Here is a 25007-nt window from a genome sequence, read left to right on the forward strand (position 1 = left end):
ACTTAGAGTGTCATTTTGACACTCCAAAAGTAAAATCTATTTAATTCGTTTGAATTATTATGAACTTCATATAAAACTTACATCAATAGAAGCCTTGTAATGTCAGTAAAATATGTTTTGAACATTATATACAGCTAAAGTTACAAGTTTTTTCGTTATTCAGCATGAAAGAAAAAAAATCCGAAAAAATATGCCTTACGAAAACTGCTGTAGTTCATATGTTGCACGTCCAAAAAAATATTTGCCTTATGCATATGAAAGCTGAAGTTAATGCCTATATCATGAAGACAAGAAATATTTTTTTAAATTTTTTTTAATGAAATGGTCACAAAAAGTTCAAAAAAGTGGTCTAAAAAACCTACTTTTCATTCGATTGCTAGTAAATACTGTTTGAGCGATGGTAGAGTTTTGAAAAAAAATATGACTACAAAATGTTTTAAAATTCCAACATTTTGCTGTCTTTAGATTTTCGATGCAACAAAAATTGAATTTACTGGAATTTTTCAAAGTTCACTACTTTGCACGATTTTTTTACAAATTGAAATTTCATCTGTTTTTGTGGTCCACTGTCAGGTTGTACCTGGATTATCAGTGCTTTTGCTTTGTTTGGACCAATCAAGAGTATATTCATTGGAAAGCACATTTAATCTACATTCTAGTGAGGTGCTACAATTCACGCTGTGAGATTTCACAAAAATATGAAAATTAAAAACGTAAAATCATTCCTGAATTTCTAGAACTACAAGCAGCGGTCCAGCAAAACGTGTTTGTTTGCTCTCCGAGTAGGTACGGTGGGTGGTTATTCGGGCAGAGAGCGAAGCCGACAGACCAAGAAATGCATGACAAGCATCGTTATTTCGTCTGTCGGCTTCGCTCTCTGCCCGAATAACCACCCACCGTACCTACTCGGAGAGCAAACAAACACGTTTTGCTGGACCGCTGCTTGTAGTTCTAGAAATTCAGGAATGATTTTACGTTTATAATTTTTATATTTTTGTGAAATCTCACAGCGTGAATTGTAGCACCTCACTAGAATGTAGATTAAATGTGCTTTCCAATGAATATACTCTTGATGGGTCCAAACAAAGCAAAAGCACTGATAATCCAGGTACAACCTGACAGTGGACCACAAAAACAGATGAAATTTCAATTTGTAAAAAAATCGCGCAAAGTAGTGAACTTTGAAAAATTCCAGTAAATTCAATTTTTTTTGCATCAAAAATCTAAAGACAGCAAAATGTTAGAATTTCAATAAAGTTTGTTGTCATATTTTTTCTAAAGCTCTACCATCACTCAAACAGTATTTACTAGCAATCGAATGAAAAGTAGGTTTTTTAGACCACTTTTTTGAACTTTTTGTGACCATTTCATTAAAAAAAAATTAAAAAAATATTTCTTGTCTTCATGATGTAGGCATTAACTTCAGCTTTCATATGCATAAGTCACATATTTTTTTGGACATGTATTATATGAACTACACCAATTTTCCTGAGGCATGTTTTTTCGGATTTTTTTTCTTTCGTGCTGAATAACGGGAAAACTATAAGCTTTAGCTATGCATAATGTTCTAAACATATTTTACTGACATTACAAGGTTTCTAGTGATATAAGTTTCATTGTGATCGGTTAGATATAAAAAGAGTTATGACGATTTTAGCTGGGAGTGTCAAATTGACACTCCTAGTGCTGATTAGGGTAATGAAATCTAATGCGGATGAGGGTTAAGTGATGATCAACAAATGGCCTTGTTTTCTGTGGAGTGGAACCTATTTTTTTATGTGGGATTTTAAACTTGTTTGGTTATTCATCCCGTTAGTGGAACCTATTCAAGTCCATCAATACCTAGATAATAGAATGATCTGTTGCGCTAGCGATTGCTATCACTGATGTTGAGAACTTTTGTCTTACACACTCTTTAATGGCTGTGAAAGTCAGAGGTATGCTTAGGTTCAACCAGCAGCTTGTTCACTTTATTATTGTAATATTACACTTTTTCTGCGTAGAACGTTCACAGACTCGAAGATCATTGTATTGCCCTTATTCATGACCCTGTACTATAGAAACTACAAACTCTTTACTAGTCGTCGTAAGCGTCGATTCTTATCGCACAGTAACGTCTTGCACCTGGTTTTAAGAGTTGCTACAGTCCTTTGCTAATATTGCTGGCTGCTGCGATGATCGTTCAAGGAGTGCGGAGGCTTTTTCATAAAGCCGCTTATTATTTTGGCTGCCTCTGTGCCCTCTGTAAAAGTACGGAGTTGATATTTTGCCCAGCATAAATTAACGTTTGTTTAAACTTACCTAGCATATTAAAGCCATCTTTTAAACAAGACACCTTAAATTATACTACTAACAACTATCTCCAATAGAATTTTACTACTTTTTTACACTTAACGAAGCGTTTTCTGGAAAATGCAGAAGGTCGCTTAAACCACTACTCCGAATTCTAGAGTTTGTTTTGATTAAGTCGTATGAGCCATTGGACGTGTGTTGAGAAAATAAATGTTGAAGTTTTGAATCACTTTTTAAATTCTCTTTTAAAGAATGTCGCTCCAAATAATCTGAAAATATGACAGTCAATGCAAAAATGCATGAAAAAAAAGTTGTTTTGTTCGAAACGAGCATAAGTTTGGGTTTTACCAGTTGAGTCGTACTTACGACCTATTACTTGACTTATTTGACTTTTACGTCATTTTGAAATTCTTTGAATTTTACCCTGAAATTAATCACAATTACCTAAAACAACTCGCTACTTTTTTTTTTTTTTTTTTTAATATGTCTTTATTTGTATCAAATCATGATTACACTTATATTACATTATTGCATTAAACTAGGTGTTCAGCTCAATAATGAACTGTTCATAGCCCTATAAGTAACTAGATTATAAAAATTTATTTATAAGATTTAAATTTGCTGAGCGCAATCAAGTTTTTAATGTAGGAGAACATCCTGTAATAGCAAAAATATTTTATACTTAAAACTAAACACTATCTTAAAATTAAACTAAACAAAAAGAGAACGAATCTCTGCGATGGAAGACTGCATCGATTTGCCTCTGAAGTTGGAGATGATTTTGTTGGCCATCTCTTCAATAGATTCAATGCCTGCAATCCGATGAAGATCTTCGGTGCTGTGCCAAGGTGGAAGCCGCAAAATCATTTTCAGAACTTTGTTCTGAATCCTCTGGATGACTTTCTTCCTCGTCGCGCAGCAGCTAGACCAAATCGGGACTGCATACATGATCGCTGGTCGGAAAACTTGTTTGAAGATGAGCATCTTATTTCGCAGACACAACCGGGATTTCCTGTTGATGAGAGAATAAAGAGATTTAGTGTATTTATTACATTTAGATTGAATATCTTCAATGTGATTTTTAAAAGTAAGATTCCGATCAAGTGTAAGTCCCAAGTACTTCACGTGATCAGACCATTCTAATGAAACCCCATTAAAAGTTATGGAATGATTTTCATTAGGTTTTAAAAAATTTGCTCTTGGCTTATGGGGAAATAAAATAAGTTGAGTTTTGGAAGCGTTAGGAGAAATTTTCCACATTTTCAAGTAATTCAAGAAGGAATTTAAATTTTGTTGCAATCTACTGCGTACCACCCGTAAATTTCGACCTTTTGCTGAAAGCAAAGTATCATCAGCAAATAATCTTCTACCTTTTCCTTCTGGTACATCAGGAAGATCAGAAGTAAAAATATTGTATAAAATTGGCCCAAGTATACTGCCTTGAGGGACACCAGCTCTAATGGGTGTCCTTTCAGAGCATGAATTTTGATAGCTTACTTGTAAGGTTCGGCTAGTCAAATAATTTTGAATAATTTTGGTGAGATATACAGGAAAATCAAATCGAGCTAATTTAGCTACTAAACCTTTGTGCCAAACACTGTCAAAAGCTTTTTCAATATCAAGAAGAGCAACACCAGTTGAATAACCTTCAGATTTGTTAGCGTTAATCATATTAGTTACACTCAAAAGTTGATGTGTAGTAGAATGTCCATGACGAAAACCAAATTGTTCATCAGGGAAAATGGAATTCTGATTAATGTGAATCATCATTCTATTCAAAATAACTCTCTCAAATAGTTTACTTAAAGATGGAAGCAAACTAATTGGTCGATAACTTGAAGGCTCTGAAGCACTTTTTCCAGGTTTCAAAATTGGAGTTACTTTGGCATTTTTCCATTTATTGGGAAAATAGGCCAAGTGAAAACATTTGTTGAAAATTTTAACTAAAAAATTTAAAGTGCTTTCAGGCAACTTTTTAAGAAGAATATAGAAAATCCCATCTTCCCCTGGAGCTTTCATATTTTTAAATTTTTTGAAAATCAATTTAAGTTCATCAATATTTGTCTCACAAGAACTTTCAAACACATTTTGCTTAGAAAGAATATCATCAAATTCTAGGGAAATTTGAGCATCAATTGGACTTACAACGTTTAAATTAAAATCATGAGCAGACTCAAATTGTTGGGCTAATTTTTGAGCCTTTTCTGAATTAGTTAAAAGAAGTTTATCCCCATCTTTCAAAGTAGGAATTGGCTTCTGGGGCTTTTTCAAAATTTTAGTTAATTTCCAAAATGGCTTTGAGTAGGGTTTTATGTCCTCTACTGCTTTAGCAAAATTTTCATTACGAATGAAATTTAAACGACGTTTGATCTCTTTTTGAAGGTCGCAATAAATTAATTTCAAATAAGGATCTCTAGTACGTTGATATTGGCGTCGACGAATGTTTTTCAGTCGTATCAAAAACTGAAGATCATCATCAATTAAAGGTTGATTGAATTTATGTTTAACTTTAGGTATTGAAGCGGCTTTAGCATTGACTATTGCAGTTGTCAAATTTTCTACAGCCAAATCAATATCTTCTATTGAATTCAGTGGAACGTTTACATCTAAATTACGTTCAATAAAATTCATATATCGCTCCCAGTTAGCCTTTTGAAAGTTAAAAGTTGATTTTAAAGGGTTTTCAATGGGACTTTGGGATAAAGAAAATGTTACTGGAAGGTGGTCTGAATCGAGGTCCGCATGAGTAACTAATTGACTACAATGCTCGCCTAAATCCGTTAGAACCAAATCAATTGTGGAGGGATTTCTAATTGAAGAAAAACAAGTATGCCCATTAGGATATTCAACAGTATAATAACCTGCAGAGCAGTCATTAAACAAAATATTCCCATTTGAATTTGATGAAATATTATTCCAAGATCGGTGTTTTGCATTAAAGTCACCAATAATAAAAAATTTAGATTTATTTCTGGTGAGTTTTTGTAAATCTCCCTTCAAAAAATTTTTCTGTTCACCGCTACATTGAAAAGGCAAATATGCGGCAACAATTATAATTTTCCCCATAGAAGTTTCTAATTCAATTCCAATTGTTTCTAAGACTTTTGTATTGAAAGAAGGAAGAAGTCTAAATTTGAGACGACTATTGATGACAATAGCTACACCCCCACCTTGTCGATCAAGTCGATCATTTCGTAAAATTTTAAAGAAAGCATTGCTTTTCAAATTATTGTCTGGTTTTAAAAAAGTTTCAGTGATGGCAGCAATATGTATGTTTTGAGTTTTCAAAAATAAAAAGAACTCGTCTTGGTTAGCCAGCAAAGATCTAGCGTTCCAATTCATAATATTTAAACATCTATTTGGATCCATGAGGGAATCGTAAAGTCATAATAATTTTGTTAGCATTATAAAAGAAGTTTGGAAAGCTTCAAACATTGAATTTGCTTTCAACATAAGTTGCATCATTTCCATTAAATTTTGATGCAAAAATTTTAATTTTTCCTCAGTAATCTCACCCAAATCAACAAAATTGTTAGGATCAGAAAAGGAGGAGAAGAACAAGTATTTGAATTTCGGGGATTTTCCCAAGCCTTCGCATGAACGTTGAGACTTGGTTTTTTTCCCATTTTTATTAGTTAAACCTGAAGAGGGAATCCCATTTTCAACCACCTCTGAGAACGATAAACAACGAGTCTGGGGCGCAGATTCAGCACAGGTAACATTAAAATCACTTCGGGTATTACCCAGCCGTGATTCCAATGTAGGCCGAGGCTGACCGCGAACAGGCAGGTTGTTTGCCGGCCCGACGTGTGAAGACGAAAAAGAGGAAGGAGGAGAAGAAACTTTTCTGGAAACTTTGGGATTTTTCCTAGAAGCAATAATTTTTGCCCTGATGGGACAGTCTAGCGAATTCGAGGAATGACTACCTGCGCAATTTGCACACTTAAAAAATTCTGTTTTTGGCTTATCACCACCAAAAAGGCATTTAGATTTTTCATGATCGAATGAGCCGCAAAACATGCATCTGGCATTCATTCTACAATTTTTAGTGCCATGACAAAAAGCTTGACAACGACGACATTGCGTAATATTTTGAAGAAAATTGGTAGAAGATTTACGAAAAGGTTCGAATTTGACTCGACAATGAAACATAAGACGAGCCTTTTCAAGAATTTGCAAATTATTAACCTGATCCTTTTTAAAATGGATCAAATAAAGTTCAGGAGCAAAACCAACACTACTGATATTATTCGTGTTGGTTCTTTTCCTCATTTGAATTACTTGAATTGGAGAAAAACCTAACAAAGAATTTAATTCAGCTGTGATCTCATCCGGTGTCTGATCGCCAGTGAGACCACGAAGTACAACTTTAAATGGACGATCACTTCTAGTGTCGTACGTAAAAAATTGGTGTTTTTTATTATTCAAATAATTTAAAACCTTTTGAAAATCATTAAAAGATTCCGCCAATATACGAGCAGTTCCCCTTCGACCGATCTGAAAAGAAATCTTCACGTCCTTGACGGAAGTGACGATTTCTTTTCGAAAGGCATTGAAGTCAGGAATCGTGACCGTTATTGGTGGAATCTTTTCGTTTTTAAGAGTATAAGAAGAAGAAGAAGGTTTCTTAGTACTCTTATCAGAATTAAATATGAATATTTCCTCATCACCGATGTTATGAAGGACATCGAATGAATTGGAAATTTCAACTTTTTTGGCAGATGGCCCTGGATTAGGTTCAGCAATCCGTTTTCTTCCGGCCCTTGAGCCGGCCGAAGACTTCCCCATGCTGGAAAGAAAAGAGAAAATATGAATAAAAGAAAATGAAAATAATTTTATCACTGAAAAGTGCTGATTGAAATACAGGTAAGGAAAAAATAAATAATGTAAAATGTTCCTGCAGGTACACAGCAACGATACGATGCTCCGGCGTACGTGTTGACGGCTCAACGGTACAGATGGAAGTGAACTCGCTACTTTATTCGAAATAATTTGAAGCATCATTTGAAAGACATCAAATTTATATTTGCATGTCCTTAACAGTAGAATCCAGAGTTAGTTTCAGAAGGTCGTAAGAACCAGTGGACGTGTTAAAAAAATTGTGGAATCGAATTATATTTTTAATTCTCATTTTATAATTGTAGCTCAGAAGAATCTCAAATTGTGACAATTAAAGCCATAATAGGTTAATAATAGCTTGGTGTATTCTATACGAGCATTACTTTAGCTCATAGTAGTGAGCACGTACTTGGCAGAGTGGACACTGCACAGGATTGCGTACGCTCAAACGAAGAGAACCCGGATGGAATTACGGATAACTCACCACTTTGACGTTTAACGTTCTACACTGATACAAATTAACGGGGCACAGTTGCCAGTTCAACAGGACTTACGACTTACTGGATGAAATGTTTGGCGCTAACGTCGTTTTGTAAATCGAAAAAATATCTAAATGTATGTTAAATACAATTGGCTCTAATTCTAGCTCTAGTAAGCAAGTACAGTAAAAGAAATGCATAAAAATTTAATTACGAATACAATATTCAACAATGAAAGGTTGTTTTAAATAATGATATTTAACGATATTAAAATCTGGTTTACATTTTGTTATTAGAATTTTTTCTTAATTTAAATTCTTTAATTTATTCTAAACTGCAATTCAAATCATGAATTTCTTCATCACGAAAATCAAAAAACAAAATGTTTTATCATTTTTGCTAAATAGCTAAACGATACAGGTTGCCAAGGAAAATTGTTCTTTCTCCTTGTTGAAAATAAAATCATGCGATAAAATTGATGATTCTAATATAAACGAGAGGTCATATTAATCACAATGTTCACAACACAAAAATATGTTTTAATCGTCAATTGGTCATTTTGACGCTACTACTTATAAGTATACAATGGGGCGACGCGAGTATCGTTTTGCTGGCTTAAATAGCTTCTCTAGCCACGAAATTTTCGTTCGGATGAGTTGTTATTGGTCTTCACAGCTCATCGATACACAAATTTCTTTTCTGGAGCATTTTCTGGAGTCAGAACGAAGAAGTGAAATTTCGTGGGTCACGTCACTCGCGTCGCAGAATAAGCCCCAATATGTATACAATGTAATTGGTCCATCACATTTGTCTTGCTTGACCATACCTTCTCGGCATCATGAAACTGCTCCACGAATCATTCCTGACAGTCGCCTTGGAAGCTTTATACAGATCTGCTACAATCCCCTAACGTGACTGTAAAAATGGCACGACCCGAAACCTGAACTTCCCTGTCCATGCCATTGCTTGATCTATACGATTGAGGCTCGTGGCTCATGTTGTTCAGAAGAAATCCGTTGCGTAATCCACAGCCTGTACCGAATCACCTACTATATAGTGATCGGCCTCCTCTTATAACGAAGGAAACAGGTCATTACGAAGCCAAGTTTTCGATGACCGATCGCTTTTCTCTGGCTTTGGTAAAACTTTCGAACTTTTCGATAACTATTCTTACACCAGCGGCTTCAATCTTTTCCTTCCTAGCACTCGATTATTTCCCCAATCATAGTTCGTTCTGTGGATTGTGGATTGCGTTGACCTATTTTTCTAAACGTTTTTTCAAGATTCCGTTTCAATCCAGATTAATTTTCCTCACCTGAGCCTTTAATTCAGCTATTGTAGTTTTTCCAGTGATCCGGCCAAAATAATGGATCGTCATGGACGCCTATGTATTTAAAAAGGAAAATTTTAATCACACCTTGAAGACACGTTAAATGGTCACTTACCACACAACTAATTGAATCCATCCGTGTAAGTTTTAATTGAAATGTTTCAAAAATTGTACACAGATATCGTAAACGCAACGAAAATTCACAACGTCGTAAAAACCAAAAAGCCGAGCTGTCACTTGTGTCCTTTTGTTTCGCAGCAAATCAAAACGTCGCATGAGCCAAACGCAATCGAAAAATTTTAAGGACCTATTTCGAAAAAGGTTGCATAAAAAAAATGTTTTTTCAAGAAAATTTATTTTACGTCCAAATTTCAAAACGATTTTAAACTGTTTTATTGACTATTCAGAACCATGTGTTTTTTTTAATATGAAGTTCACGATCATCAATCGTTTGCAGTTAAAAACTCAATTTTGTTTACATTGGCTCATACGACCCAATCAAAACAAACTCTAAAATTGTTGTTTTGCGACTTACTGCATGCACGGCAATTTAGTGCGATGCAAATAGTCGTTAAAACCAAATTGCACGCAAGAACGAGAAAGTCATTATGCGTCTTAATATCAAATCATGTTCTAAAATTTATTTTTTGATAAAATGAAACCAAATTTTTACTTAACGTAGAATACATGTTTTTCAATTGTTTGCAGTAAATAACTCAAATTTGTTTATGTTGGTTCATACGATCTAATCAAAACAAACTCTAGATTTGAGGTTTTGTAAAACAAATCCCCATTCAAGTTAACAAGATGATTCAATAAAATATTTCGATGTATTTTGGACATATTTCTATACAAACTGTACAAAATTTATTTCTTCAATTCTGTACAAATTCAAGAAAAAATTGAAATTGTGGCTCAAAAGAACCTCAAAACAGTGAAACTTGTTCTTTCCAAATTGTTGAAATTGTGGAGCAAAACAATGAATAGATAAAATTCGTTAGACTCGTTCTTAAAATTAATGAAAAACTGACAACTACATGTTAAACGACGTCTAAGTATTTGTCATGCATTTATACCGCTAAACAAGTTTCAGGAATCAATTGTTAGAAGTTTTAAGGCTTTAAATTGAATTTTTTTTATTCACCATGATTTTATTTTCAAAAACAAACATAATAAATACCGAGAAAATCATCATTTTTACCGGGAAAAAACCGGGGGAGAACCGGAAAAACTTTGGAATTTCAAAACGAAAATTCGCTAGCAACCCTGAAAAAAGCTGGACGGTGGGACATTTTCTAAAAACATGGGACATGTCCCGCTTTTGCTGGACCGATGGCAACCCTAGATTACGCACCCTTAACTAGAATTAAAGGAGACTTGATCCTTTATTCAGGATGCCCTAAGCCTTGGCAAAAATCAAATAAAAATCTAAGGATACAAGGGCCATTGCCTTTTTTTCCATATTAGTTCTCATTTCACAGTTTATAAGTGTTAGACAAAAAAAAAACTAAAATTTTTCAACTACCATATAGTCATAGCATAATTAAAGGCGCAATTTTCTTATTTTTGGATAAAAGCATTTTTTGAGTTTGTTTTTATCAGGATAAATATTAGTTATTGGATAAATATTAATACGCATTCTTTTTTAGAACACTTGATCCTTGTAAGGCATTCCGGTTTCGAGATATAGCTAAGGAATCAAGTCACCCCAGGGATCAAGCACTGACTATAGATCAAGCATCCTCATTCTCCCCTATCAGAGTTGCCAACATTTTTTCAGAAATTCAGAGAACATTGAACATAAAATAAGAGGGTAAATCAGGCTCCAATAAAACAAACGACCTGATTACTTTTTCTCTTTCTTATAAAAACGTTTAGGACCATAATGAGCATAAACTATCGATTCAGCTCGTAAGTTTATTTGTGCGTGCGTGTGTATTTTGTGAACATCTTTTAAGTAAAAATGGGATTAACAAAATTATTAAAGCAGTCTCCACTTGTTGGATTTTTTACAATTTTTTCACGGGATCTCAGAGGCTGAAAAAAAGTGTAAGAATGCCAATTCTGCTTTACGATAGAATCTGTAACAACAAATTGATTGATGAGCCTGAATGTAAAAAAGTCCATTATGATAAAAGGTATCCTTCAAACATTCTTAAAAAAAAGTGAGAAAAACAAAAAGAATCGCTTCACATTTTCGAGCACACTAGTCTTGAGAACTAATCCATAATCTCATAAACAAGTTCATGAAAAATATGTCCTCGTACTCCAAAAGGCAGGAATTCCGTTAATTTTAGATTAGATAGGATAACGTGCAGCTATTAAGCCTATCCCCATTCTGATACCTGAACCCTATTCATTCTTCTGAGACAAATACTTATTTGATTTATTTAAATATATTTATGTTAACGTCAACTCTTCAAGGCTTCTTTGCTGGTTATTTTTTAAATATTGCAGAGTTTTCTGAAGATATTTTCATCAAGCATGTACTATGTCTGTTATCTGTATGAGTAACGTTAGTCGTCCTTAAATTTCTCATTGTTTATTTGTTTTATATTTATTCAGTCACGTTAGAATGTTATTCTTATAAATTGTTACATTTTGCTTTCAAAAATGTGATGTTTTCATAACGGATTTAACTGTTATTCAATTTTAAACAGAAATCTCAAAAATTCACTTAAAGAACTAAGGGCAATTGCTTACGTACCAAATTATGTTATTAATGGGATTCGAACTCCAAGTTTCGGATTATTTCGGTATCCAAACTGGAATTATTTTTAAAACTCGATCAATTTTCAAATTCGATTTTCAAACAAAATTTAGATCATAAATAGTTAACCCGTAAATTCGATTAATACAAATTAGTCTGCCCTCTAAACGCTTTGAGCCGTTGAGCTTTATGAATGTAATCGATTCAAGTAAAGAAACATAGAAAGTGTGATTTGGTGAATATAATCGATTCAAGCATAGAAGTACAACTGAAACAATTTCAAGTTCAAGCAATAAGCAGAAACAGACATCTCAATTGAAAATGGACATCATACTTCTTATTGAAACATATAAAACAGGCTTATCAGGTTATCAGGCATACTCTGAATAATAAGGTACATTTGCAACCCTGTCCCGTATAGTTTTTTCTCGATCTCCATCATGGTACTACTTATTGGTCTAGCGATTGCTAGCCCGTCTTTCACTATCAACAAACATTTTCTGGGACATTTTCGATCGCTATCACGTCAGATTATGTTAAAGTTAGATAGGCTCAATCCTTTGTTCCAATTCTCCAGACCTGTTAAAAATAATAAGTAAGTCAGGTTTGGTGGTAGGGTAGAGTAATACATTTCTTCTCATTCTTCTGAAGTCATTATAAGGCAACTTATTGCACTAGCGATTGCCAGTCCACCGGCGTTCAGATATCTTAATTCTAGTGTCTTTTTAGCTGGGTAACTTGAAGGTTAATTGACCTGCTACAATTTTCCGACAGCTTAGGAGGAGCTTTCAATGACCACTGTACATATCGCTATAACAATTTTCTTTAGTGCCTGAGCTTTCAGACTTACTGAACGTTCTATCACCTGAATGTTTCGGTTACAAAAGTCTTAATAACTGGCTCATAGACTGTGAACCCTACCACTTACTTAAGATGAATACGTATAGCTTGAAGACTAGGGTTATTTATTAGGTCTTGACTTGAATCAGCGTTTCAATTTTATTTTTAGTGGGCATTTTAGTGACTTCAACAACGAGAGGATTGTTTTCCTCGTCTTGGAGGTTTCATTCATAAGCCTTATCTATTAATGACGTGTGTATACATATTCCTTTTGGACTTGAACATAATGCATATGACATTTTCATACATTTTTAACGAGTGGTGAGGTTAAATTTTTACCGGATGAATGATGATTGCTCGGAATCTTCCATATTCCAAAGAAAAGATAGTAAATCTGCTCGTACACATCCATAAACACCATAACAAATGCGCAGCCCCCCCTCGATGCCCCCGAATGTACCCGATATAGACACATAAACCCCAAAACGCTATCGTCAAGTTGTGAACCCATTTACTCAAACCTGAACCACCAACGCTTCTTCCTTTTTCCCCTACTTCGGAAAACCGATCGAAACCACACAACAACAAACAAACTCTCGCTCTCCGAAACCAAAAAAAACCGAAAAACACGTGCGCTCGACTATCTCCTCCTACAAAAAAACCCCGTTTTGCGCGATACAGGAAAGCCCGCGGCCAGCTGCGCACCAAGGTGGAATCGGGCGAAGGGACGATACCGGTCAAGAGCAGCGAAGGCATTCAGACGTGGGATGGTGTCCTGCAGGGGCAGCGTCTGCTGACGATGTCCTGCTCGGACAAAATATCACGCTGGAACGTGCTCGGTTTACAGGGTTCGCTGCTCGCGTCCGTGATCGAGCCGATCTATCTGCACTCGATCGTGCTGGGCAGCTTGCTGCATCCGGCGCACATGTACCGGTAAGAATAAAAAAAGGACTCCAAATGAACGGAGAATCGAAGAAAAAAACGTAACGTAACCCCACTTACACCGAAAAGCCGGGTTTTTCGGTCGTGCGTACCCCATCGGTCGCGCTCTACCAGGTTCCACGAATTGTTTCGGTGGAGCGCGACCAATGGGACCACGACAGAATCGGCGTTTGTGAGTAGTTTAGAAAGTTTGCAGTATACGAAGAATCTGTTTCCGCGAGGAGTACAGCCTCGAGCATCCCGGAACGATTTCTTCTCCTAGAGTCTTTTGTCTCTTTTGCTAACGACACCGTGTGTTTTTTGAGCTATCGTCCTAGGGCAGCAGTGCCCAGCACCAGCGGGAACCTAATTGATCATGTTTCCCCCCCTTTCACCTAGTGCCATCTGTGGTCGAGTGGAGAGTTGTATCCAGGGTCTGCCCCCGCCGTATCGGCTCAATAAACCGAGACTTGCCTTGATGACTTCGGCCGAGTCCCGGAACCAGACGAAACCACCCAACTTCAGCATCAACTGGGTCATCGGATGTACCGAGGTCGAGATCGTGAACTCCTTCACCGGTAAGTTGATCAACAACAACACCAATACAAACAAAATGTCCCGGCTGTCGAAGCAGTCGTTCTACCGGCGATACGCGGCCGTCATTGCCGCGCTACCGGGTGCGCCCTTCCGGGAGGTTAAGGCCAGCTACTTTGAGACGAAGATGTGCGTGCCGGAGTACCAACAGGCCAAGAAGGAACTGTTTGCGGCCTTCCGAAAGGAGGATCTGGGCGATTGGCTGAAGAAACCAATCGAACAGGATCAGTTCACGTTGATTGCTCCGCGTCCGGAAGAGCTGGTGGTGCCGAACGGTACCGCCAAGAATGGACCCAATGGGACAGCACCGGTAAGCAATGGCGCCGGCGTGAATGTCGGAACTTCCACTTCGTCAGTGCCCCAACAACAGTCCAACAATGGCGGCAACGGCGGTGGCGGCAAATGACATCAGGGGAGTAAACATTCCAACAAGCATCACCAGAACGGGACCGGTGCCGGCAGATTGTTCTGAGGTCTGTGCCAGAGAATCAACAGCAGCACCAGCGGTGAAAAGAAGAGATAAATTTTTTGGAGCTCGAATACGAAGCCAGACACGTAGCGTAGTGTAGATGCAGAAGTTTGATCTTTAGCTTAAGTTCTAGGAACGAAGGTATTCCTATTTTTAATTTGTTATTTTTTTTTCTGCTAAGAATGCAAAGTTTCATGACTAAACATGCCCTCGACTAGCGTGGGGCAGTTTGTTTTGCGTTATCAAGTGATCATTTTACTGTTGATTGTACTCTGCACCGTTACTAGATGTTAAGATTCCGTCTGCTTGTTTACTTTGAGTATTTTTTTAGTCTCTAGAAACTACAGGAGAATGTCCTGTATTGGTGGGATCAGTTGCAAGGAGCCCTTGGAAAGCTCGATATTGGATAGCAAAACACTAAGGAAAACTAGCACTTCTTGTATGCAGAAAAATGTGTTCTTTCATGTGAGCGTGTCATAATCACATGGAATATAGCAGGATCATTGTTTAGGCCGAACGGCATTTCAATAGGTTTGTACTTTGACTTTCTATCATTGAGTAACTTTTAAACTGTTTTTGGCCATTGTCAATCAACAGTATTTTCCTTTTTTTTATTATCATTTTTAATTTATTTTTTTAGTTTTTTACTTATATGATAAAAATGTGTACTTTTAAGTTTGCGTGTCATAATCATATGGAAAACAGCAGGAGCAATTTTAAAGCCAAATGGTATTTTTTCAGTTTAAGTTATTTTTTTATAAACACTGTCCTTATTATTTTTTTTCGATATTTTTTGTTAGCTTGTAAACCTGTCAAAATTGATCGTATAAGGTGAAATGATGAAAATACAGTGCCATTTGACGGAGCCAAAACTTCAAATTTTAGTAGGCGAAAAAAACTTAGTCAGATTTTGTTTTGTTCCTCCAGAGTCAATCGCAACTGTTCCAGACGGCTGATCCCTCTAAGCTTTTTCAATAGATAACTACGGTGAATAATTTATTAGACCTAAGTTTACTGCAAACAAACAGTTCGGTTCCAAAATATAGTCACATTAAAACAAATACGATATCGATCCAGTTAATCTTCACTAATTCAGAGAACCCTCTGAGATACAATAAAAAACCAAATGAAACAACTGTAAACATATATGGTAAACCAAAAAACAAAAAGCAAACATGATATCTCGAAAGATAAACATATTTCCGATCAAAATAATATCGTTAAGCAACACAACACATATTGTTATACAAACTTAAAGCAAAAGAAGAAAAAAAACTGACCGTGAAAAATGCAAAAACAGCATCAAAGTTGTGATATTTCAAGTAAAGATAATATTTCAGTAATTATTCAAATTTAACCCCCCCATGCACCGGAGACCGCGCACACGCACACACATGATGCTGCGTGCCCTCGACAAAAAAAAGGGCAAGAGTGCCAGAAAGCTGCTCTGTGCTCATGTGTGCCAATTGTGTGTCCATACGCACGCACCCAAAGCCCTTCCGTTCGCAATGCCCATCTGTGCGCATGCATGCATATCGTTTGAGCAACGAATTTCATACGAAACAACCCTAAACAAACAGAACCGAACGCATGAAGGTGCGTTCGAATGGACGCGTGTGTGCGTCTCTATTTGTTAAATCATGATGAAAGAACAATAATCAAGTAACGAATCGAAAAAAAACAAACTTAAAAATATTACACGAATTCGTTCGTTAGAAGGGGATAGTAGCAGGAGTTTTCGGTTCAATTGAAGCGACGAAAGTTTTACACGAGTTAGGGCGAAACAATTAGGAAGCAATGCGAGCAATTCTAGGTAAACAAACAAAAGAACAACATCAAACATCAAGCAAAGATATCGACTGACGCGCATAGACATATACCAGCACCATGTGGAGGGATTAAGTGACGGGAAAATTGCAGCTTTAACCAATAGAAGCTCTGAAAAGACTTTAGTTTCGTTTTCCGTAGTATTGTAGGCTTTACGGTGTGTTTTTGTGTGAAAGAGTTGGTGCAAGTGTGGATAATTTGAGAACAGTATGAGGCCGGCAGACTTGGAACAGTGCAAGCTCAAAGGATGGGTATTAATATTTTTAGGCAATGGTGGCCGAAGAAGCAATAGAAAATTCAATCGAATGCGTTTTAAGGGCTTATTCAGCATGTTTTAAGCTTTCAAGAATCATATTCGGTAATTGTTGGTTGTTCTGTAACATTTAAGACCTTAATTTCGACTAAATCCATAGATTTTGACCAAAAAAAAGATCACTTAGATATGGTTTCAGATGTAATATGAATTTTAGACCTTTGCAAATTACGAATGTAGGAGGAGCATTCTTCAGTCTGAACGGCATTTTGTAAGTTCAAAACTACTGACATTTACAGTTAAATTTGAGAAATTCGATGTTTAGACAATCTCTAGAAAAAAGGTCTACTCGAAAGCCCGTCACCATTATATGTATGGTACTTAGAAAACAATCGGATTTTTTTAAATATTCAAGTAATAGAAATTTTTTTGATAGATATTCAAACAAAACAAGTGATACTATTTAGACCGAATGGCATTTTTGTACATTCATACTATCTTATTTTCCAAGTTCATTCGAGAAACCTTCCAGAAGAGATTCATACCGTCTAATCGCAGGTCTTTCTAACAAATTGCAAAGCCAGATAAATGAGTGCGGCTTGGAAACAATAGACAAAGTTCTAAAACATTGATGGCTTGGAAGAATTTTGCGGCCTGAATTCTCAAGAAATAGCCTGAGTCCTGTCCTGAACAATGTTCTATATTTGTTCGAAAAAGGTTCGATTCTATTGGCATTCCTCAATCCAATGAACTTCTTTATCGATCGTGACCTATTTGTACTCGTTGGGCTTCTTTCAACTTCAAGGTGCAGGTTAAGCCCTGTATATTCAAACTATCCACCTTCAACCGAGAAACGTTCCAAAAGAGATTCATACCGTCTAATCGCAGTGTCTTTCTAGCAAATTGCAAAGCCAAAGAAATGAATGTGGCTTGGAAACAATAGACAAAGCTCTAAAACACTGATGGCTTGTAAAAATTTTGTAGTCTGAATTATCAAAAATAGCATAAGTTCTGTCCCAAAGAAGTTCTACATTTGTTGAAAAAAAAGGTCCGGTTCTATTGGCATTCCCCAATCCGACGAACTTCTTTATAGATCGTGGCCTATTAGTACTCATTGGGCTTTTTTGGACTTCAAGATGCAGGTTAAGCTTTGAAAGCTTCTTTCCAAAGGGTCATTGATCTTACCACTCAGAAGATTTGAACATCTTGATTTGAAACATCAATCGCCAAACTTCAAAGCGTCTTAGTAAATTCACATGTTATTAAGTACCGTTCGGACTTTAAAATGCGCCTGCCATCTTTCAGAGAGTTAAAGTTTCACCTTATTACCATAGCTTGATGACTTTTGAACCAGTTGATTTTTGGGAGCGGATCATCTGAACATCTGAACGTTGAAAAGCTCAACTGGGTAGCCACGGAACCAGCTTAAGGTAGTTGGACTTTATGCTCAACACATTCCTTGTGTATAGTTTCACCACTTCGATTCAGTCGGGATGGCTTGATTTCGCCCGCTAAAACCGATGAAGAATGGTCTTTTAGCTACGTAGCCAGGCTAGGCAGCTGCTCCAATCCTGTATGCTTTTTAATTTGGATGAGATTTCGATAGCCTTGTGGTAGTGAAGTCCAATAGCCCAGAAAATCCATGATCTTATCGAAACTTCAAGACGGAAGTTCAGCTAAGAACTGAACGATCACACTGACTAAATTTTCGTCCCGGATGCCTTTACAAGCTGCTATGAACACTTTGGAGGTATGCGTAGTGACCATGGATCGCAATAAGAAAAGATGATGCCCTTCGATTGCCTTTTGGTCTTGAAAAGGCTCCTTCTATCTTTCAAGGAGATTAACCTTCATGGGTTTCATTTTTGTGTTTTTTTAAAACAATTTAACTGGGTTTCTCGGATTTTAAATAAATTGTTTCAGATAAGGTCCTCATTATTTTTGTGTGTTTCAGTATTGTGTGAATTTTTAATAGTTTTCAGTATTTTCAAACGTTTAGTGTTAACATGCAGTTGGTATTTTGAAAGTTTAGATACAAGTAAAAAAAACAGTCTTGTGAATCTAATCAAGAATATCATTTAAGTTTAAAAGTTGTACTACGCTTTTTAAGTTAATTAAGTGTGTCTATTTGATTTGAGCATTGTTTATGAAAAAACCTATCCATAGTTTTCAATCCGAATAGCATGTGTTCCAAGTAAACTGTTAGCGTATCTCTATCGAGTGAGAGCGATTGTGTTTAATTCGGAGAAAAAAAACGCAAAATAAGATTTACCAGAAATCGAATACACCAAAAGTGGTTGAGGAGGATTCAAAAATGGAATGAAATTAAATTTGAACCGACCGACTTGATCGACCGTAGGATACACTGAACTTATCAATAACCAAAAGAACGCGGCTGTGGTGAATGTTGTTAGTTATTATTGACTACTGATTTTCTGTTTTTTTTTTTTTTTTTTTGAGAAAAGAGGGTTTTTGTGGAAGTTTTCGGTAGGTACTAGGCGTGATGTTCTACTTTTTTTTTACTAAACATTAGCGAGCAGATGGTTTAATTTTTTTGTTGAGTGTGCATCTGTGTGATAAGTAAGTATGTGATTTTGACAACAAGCAAAACAAAAAAGAATTAGGGAAATCGAGGTGAACCGCCAGTTTTTAGAAGAGCACACAAGCGGCAAAGAAGAAGCGTATTCGTGTATGTGTAAATGTCGATAATAAATTGAAATATTTACTGTGATATTAATCTTTACTTCAAATATTGACATTCGTATCAAGTGAAATGTTGATATAAATGAAAATATACAAAAACAAAACATCCATTAAAATGATACCTTACAGTAAGTTTCGAAGATTGAGGAGAGAGAAAAAAAAATTGCGTTAAATAGATCTAGCGAAAGCAGTTCGAAAAAAGGACAAAAGAACAAAATCTTTTAGTAGTTAAGAAGTAAGCTATTAAAAAAATTCAATTGAACGGATTAGCGTTAGTCGTTGAAGGGTTGAACAAAAGAAGACAAAAATCAACAAAAAAAACTTAGCACTCATTATAAGCAAAAAAAACTAACTAACGAATAATAGCAAGTAAAATCAGTACAACTATTCAATTAACCCGTTTGATTACTAGCCAAAACAGAGAGAAAGAAGAGGAGAAAGAGAGAAAAATGTGCGCCATAACAGAACTAAAAAAAAACACAAACCAGTTAATCTCGTCTTTTGAAAAGTTTGCAAACGAAACACACTGAAAAAAACCATATTATAGTGAAAACAAAACAGTTGCTTGTGAAAACCGATCTTACGTACACTTATCTAAGCTACAGAAAAATTCTTTACTTCATCTCATTATACACAATAGAACACGGCATAACGAGGGTACTACTGCTACCGGAATACTACCACGATTAAAGTAGCATCAATTTTAGTGATTGACCATAAAACCAAATAGTCAATACATTGTTAATCATTTGATCTACTGTCTTTTACAATTATTTGGACACTAACGGAAGGTTGGATTTGGTTTATTTTCTTCACGCGCGGCAGGCTTTCAATTTTACCGGTCAACAACAAGCACCTCAGTTAACAAAAATTTGGAACAGAAAGTTTTTCATTTTTTTTTCAGGAGAAGTTTACTGTTGAGTATCGTGTTTACATTCTCATGCTTGGATTTGAGATTGGTTCGCTTCTGTTTCTCGTCTGGCGAGGCAAGGGCTGTTGTAATTTCTATAGTGAGATTCACTTCCATTGTTTCCTAGAAGAAATTTTCGTTTGAGTACTGTGTACACATATTTCCTGGGAGAAGGTTACACTCGAATATTGTGTTCACATTTCCACTCATGATTCTTTTCAAGAATCACTCATATGAAAACAAGAATTTCGAAACTTTTGAAAACAAGCAGCTCAAGTTAGCTGAAGTAATCAACCGATACGTCGAAGCAAATTGCGCATAAATCCTTGCCTCCGTAGAGAGTGGATGAATCGGAAACAGAATGCACGTTTGCGTTTCTTGTGAGAAATTCATAGTTGAGTAATGTGTTTAAATTCTCGCTCATGAGTTGTGTTTGGGTGGAATAACAACAGGAAAACATACTTGACGAAAAGTCATCTAAAATTAAGAGACCCCTATGGTATTAGTTCCCATCTTCAAGGGATTTCGAAATAGTTGAAAGAAAAAAAAATTGTTTCAGAACAAAAGAAAATCAGCAAGTTATTCAAGCTTTCCCAACAGCATGGAGTTTGGCAAATTAAAGTGATAAAACACAATGAGTAACTGCGTCCAGTGGCGTTACTCGTCACGTTTCAATTTGTAATTTTGACTCCACTAAGCACTCCAAAAATGTAACGTTAGTTCAAATAAGCTTCTATTGGTTAATGGAGGTGATCTTAGCGCAGGTCTAGCCTGAAGCATTAACACAACTCAGGGCTTCGTGGTGAAATTTGCCATTCAACTCACAAAATAGGCCCCAATGCTTTCCTCCGTTAACAGACGATGAGTCCGAGAAAAAAGGCGTGTTTTCAAAACATCAATCGCCATTACCTCCCAAGGAAATATAAACACGCTACTCGACTGTCCCCTTCTCTAAGTTTTGGTATGTTTATATTTGCTCAAGTAAATGTATCGGAATCCTTCCGCCCGCAGTAATCGTGATCGCTTTTTGAAAGTATGGTAAGCCTACGAGAATTAATCCCCATTACTTGTTGCGGAAAATTTACGGTTGAGTATCATGTTTATATTTCTATGCAAGATGCTGTTGAGATGCACAATAGACTGAGTCGATTTAGGATCATTTTTGAATTTCTCATAATCTGGGGTATAAAATGATTCGTTTTACGTAATGTTTCTGTAAATTTCAACTTCTATGTTTGTATGGGAGAATTGAATATTTTGTTCTGAAAAGTCAACATTGTTCTTATTTCTTCTGATGAACCAAGCCTGCTAATGGTTTTTGTACCAATTTATAATTTTTTTAAGGAAATTTTCCGCTAAACCACGTTTTTGACGATACATGGTGGTGGAATCCAGAGAAAAACTCCATAATTGGCTGATGAAACGGTTAAAATACGCCATTTCTTATCGTAAGTAATAAACGTCGGAGTATCGCGTTGAGCATAAACACGATACTCAACCATAAATGGACGTGACTGTATTTTTCATTAAAAATCTTTCATGGATGTTGAAATAGGTATGTACATATGAAGTGATGAATGTTCTTCATAATTCTGGTATTGTGCTTCGAAGCACTGAAACCTTGTAGCCCAAGGTGTAGAATATGGGAGTCAGGGCATTGCTTCTCATGAGCAATTTACGGTTGAGTATCGTGTTAAGATGAACACGATATTCAGCCATAAATGAACGTGATGGCATTTTTCGTTTAAACAAACGTCGTAAATTTAATCCAAAGTAAGATGACCTTTACACGATTTATTGATGTAAACGTGAAAAGCCTGTCCGTTTTACTGCGTGGAGCAAAATACTAGGCACTTCGAAAAAAACAAAAGCTATACGAATTCGATCTTATTTAGCAGGTAGCTCAACAGTAGGAGAATTAACTAAGTTTCAACACGTTCTAACAGCGTTTGGTAGCAAGTTTTGGTAGGCACCAATATGTGATTTTTCGAACAAAGATTACTATGTTATTATTAAACACGAATACTTTAAAACTTCTCGAAATAAAAAGTAATTTTGAAGCAGGAAAACTATGAAACAAATCAATCCTAGGAAAGGTTTGTGTTGAAATTTTCGTGAAAGGTTACATAATTCGAAAACCTAATATTTAGGATAGAATAAAGGAAAAAAACTGAGACTTCCAATAGTAGAGAGAAAGAGAGCAAAACAAAAGAGAGCGACAAAAAAGAAATTCGCGGAAAGCGACTATTAAATTCAAGTTTAATAATAAACAAAACCGAACACAATAAATTTTGAATCGTAGATTAGAACAAGATCGATTTAAAATGAAATAAAATTTAACAAGCTCTCACAGACAGACACACACACAAAATTAAACCTTATTGGAGTAAACCAAAAACGAACAAATCTAACACTTATAAATAATACATATATCAACTCTTTGGGTCTTCGCCCACTTTCCCTCGCAGGGGGGAACCGAATTTTACAATTAGGCAAAACGTTTCGAATTTTCTAGTGGAATTTTTCTTCTCGTTATACAATACATTTCTTATAAAACAAAAACACTTGATAAAAAAACCATATTTAAACAAATACCCTTTGAAACCATCACATATATTCTATTACATATATAGCGTTTGTTGAACATAAATAAAAATCACCTAATGAATCATCACTCTACAAACAAAAGCAACACTAAAAAAAATAAAGCTATCGAATCGATTGTCTTTTTAAAACCGATCGGAATCCTGTATGCTTCCGATGCTTCTTGAACTTTTTTCACTGATTAAAACTCGATATTGGCGAAACAAATTGTGATCAAGTAGATTTGTTTGGAATGCAAATAAAAAACACAAACAAAACAAAACTCATGTAAAAAATTTAGCAAAATAAGAAAAATGAACCCAAAGTTGTGAAATTGTGACCGAAAAATACATACACACACCCTTAAACATACACTCTCACACACAAACACACACACATACAAACACCTAGTGACACATTCGGTTTGATAAAAGCAGTAGTATTGTGTATAGTAACTTAAAGAAAATGTTTCGAATTAGAACACAAAATAATTTTCATATATCTTTTGAGCAAGAAAATCTGTTTTTACGAATGAAGATATCGTTCATCTCAAGAAAAAAAATGTCAATTCTCTCGATAATACACTGAAAAAAAATGGTAGCGAAAAAAAAAACAAATCTTTGGGGGAAACTTAACCTCATCGTGTGCTGATATCGTTTGAACAAAATTATTTGTTACGTCAGAGAAGTCACATAATATTTTGGTCACAAAATGGCTTCCCCTATTACGATTGTCGACAAAGACATACGATCTCAATTCGTTTAACAAAAAACACTGAAGAAAAAACACCTTTGTTGAATTTGATGAAAAGAACAATTCACAATGTTCCAAAAATTTCGGTTCAATTACAAAATTCCAGGTAAATTGCCGCTGTTTCTCACAACACAAACTGAAAGAGAAAACAAACATTAAAACAGATTCCCTGTACTATTCTAAACGAAAACGATAGACACCCAACAACACTCATTCTTTGGCAGTTAAAATGGCGGACACCGAGACGCCATTCAAAATGTAAACGAAAAGCAGTCGTTCGAAGAACAAAAAATAGGTACACTTTAATGAAGAATTCCTTGAAACTTAATAAACAGAAAAAGGAAAAACTGTTTGCACAATTAACGCTCTTAAAACCGAAACGAAAATTTAAACAGTGACTTCTCATGTTTTTTCCTTTCGTTCACGATAGGAGGAGATTGAAACGTGAGGGTGCAAGCAGAAAGTAATAAGCGAAGAAAACTTGGTAGAAAGATTTGAAAACCTATAGCGGATAGTAGTTATTATTGTACCTTTTTTCTGAATAAATAAGCAAAAAAAACTAATAAAAACAGAACAAAAAGTGAGCAAATGAGGCGATGGAAAACGGTAGGATACATATTCAATTATAAAAAGAAGAAGGGGTGGTGCTGGTCCCAGACATCCCAGGCAATTAAAAACAGAACATCAACTAAAGCAACCGGTTTGGTTGAAATGGATCTTTAATAAAGCTAATGAAATGAATCAATTTTGTGTATCGTTTTTTTTTTTCTTAATCGACAGTTCACAGAGAACAACATGGATGAATGGAATAATTCTTGTGAAAGCCTGAAGAAATGATAGTTGGTGTTAGACCAAAAACGACATTTCAAGACCTGACGATCTTAAGACCTGACGACCTTACGACCTTAAGACCGGACGACCTTAAGACCGGACGACCTTAAGACCGGACGACCTTAAGACCGGACGACCTTAAGACCGGACGACCTTAAGACCGGACGACCTTAAGACCGGACGACCTTAAGACCGGACGACCTTAAGACCGGACGACCTTAAGACCGGACGACCTTAAGACCGGACGACCTTAAGACCGGACGACCTTAAGACCGGACGACCTTAAGACCGGACGACCTTAAGACCGGACGACCTTAAGACCGGACGACCTTAAGACCGGACGACCTTAAGACCGGACGACCTTAAGACCGGACGACCTTAAGACCGGACGACCTTAAGACCGGACGACCTTAAGACCGGACGACCTTAAGACCTGACGACCTTACGACCTTAAGACCGGACGACCTTAAGACCGGACGACCTTAAGACCGGACGACCTTAAGACCGGACGACCTTAAGACCGGACGACCTTAAGACCGGACGACCTTAAGACCGGACGACCTTAAGACCGGACGACCTTAAGACCGGACGACCTTAAGACCGGACGACCTTAAGACCGGACGACCTTAAGACCGGACGACCTTAAGACCGGACGACCTTAAGACCGGACGAC

The 25007-nt window shown here is 36.1% G+C and overlaps 1 protein-coding gene across 3 annotated transcripts in view; it reads left to right on the forward strand.

The window, feature by feature from the left end:
* LOC129739612 (double-stranded RNA-specific editase Adar) overlaps positions 1-24244 on the forward strand; it is a 184358-nt gene extending 160114 nt beyond the window's left edge. For all 3 annotated transcript variants that reach the window (XM_055731092.1, XM_055731091.1, XM_055731090.1), the window contains 2 exons: positions 13172-13423; positions 13811-24244. In XM_055731092.1, the coding sequence (XP_055587067.1) occupies positions 13172-13423; positions 13811-14411 (853 nt within the window). In that variant the 3' untranslated portion in view covers positions 14412-24244. The remainder of the gene's footprint in view (positions 1-13171; positions 13424-13810) is intronic.
* The last annotated feature ends 763 nt before the right edge of the window (positions 24245-25007 follow it).

The sequence above is a fragment of the Uranotaenia lowii genome, chromosome 1 (genome assembly GCF_029784155.1).
Source record: "Uranotaenia lowii strain MFRU-FL chromosome 1, ASM2978415v1, whole genome shotgun sequence".
NCBI classification, from domain to species: domain Eukaryota; kingdom Metazoa; phylum Arthropoda; class Insecta; order Diptera; family Culicidae; genus Uranotaenia; species Uranotaenia lowii.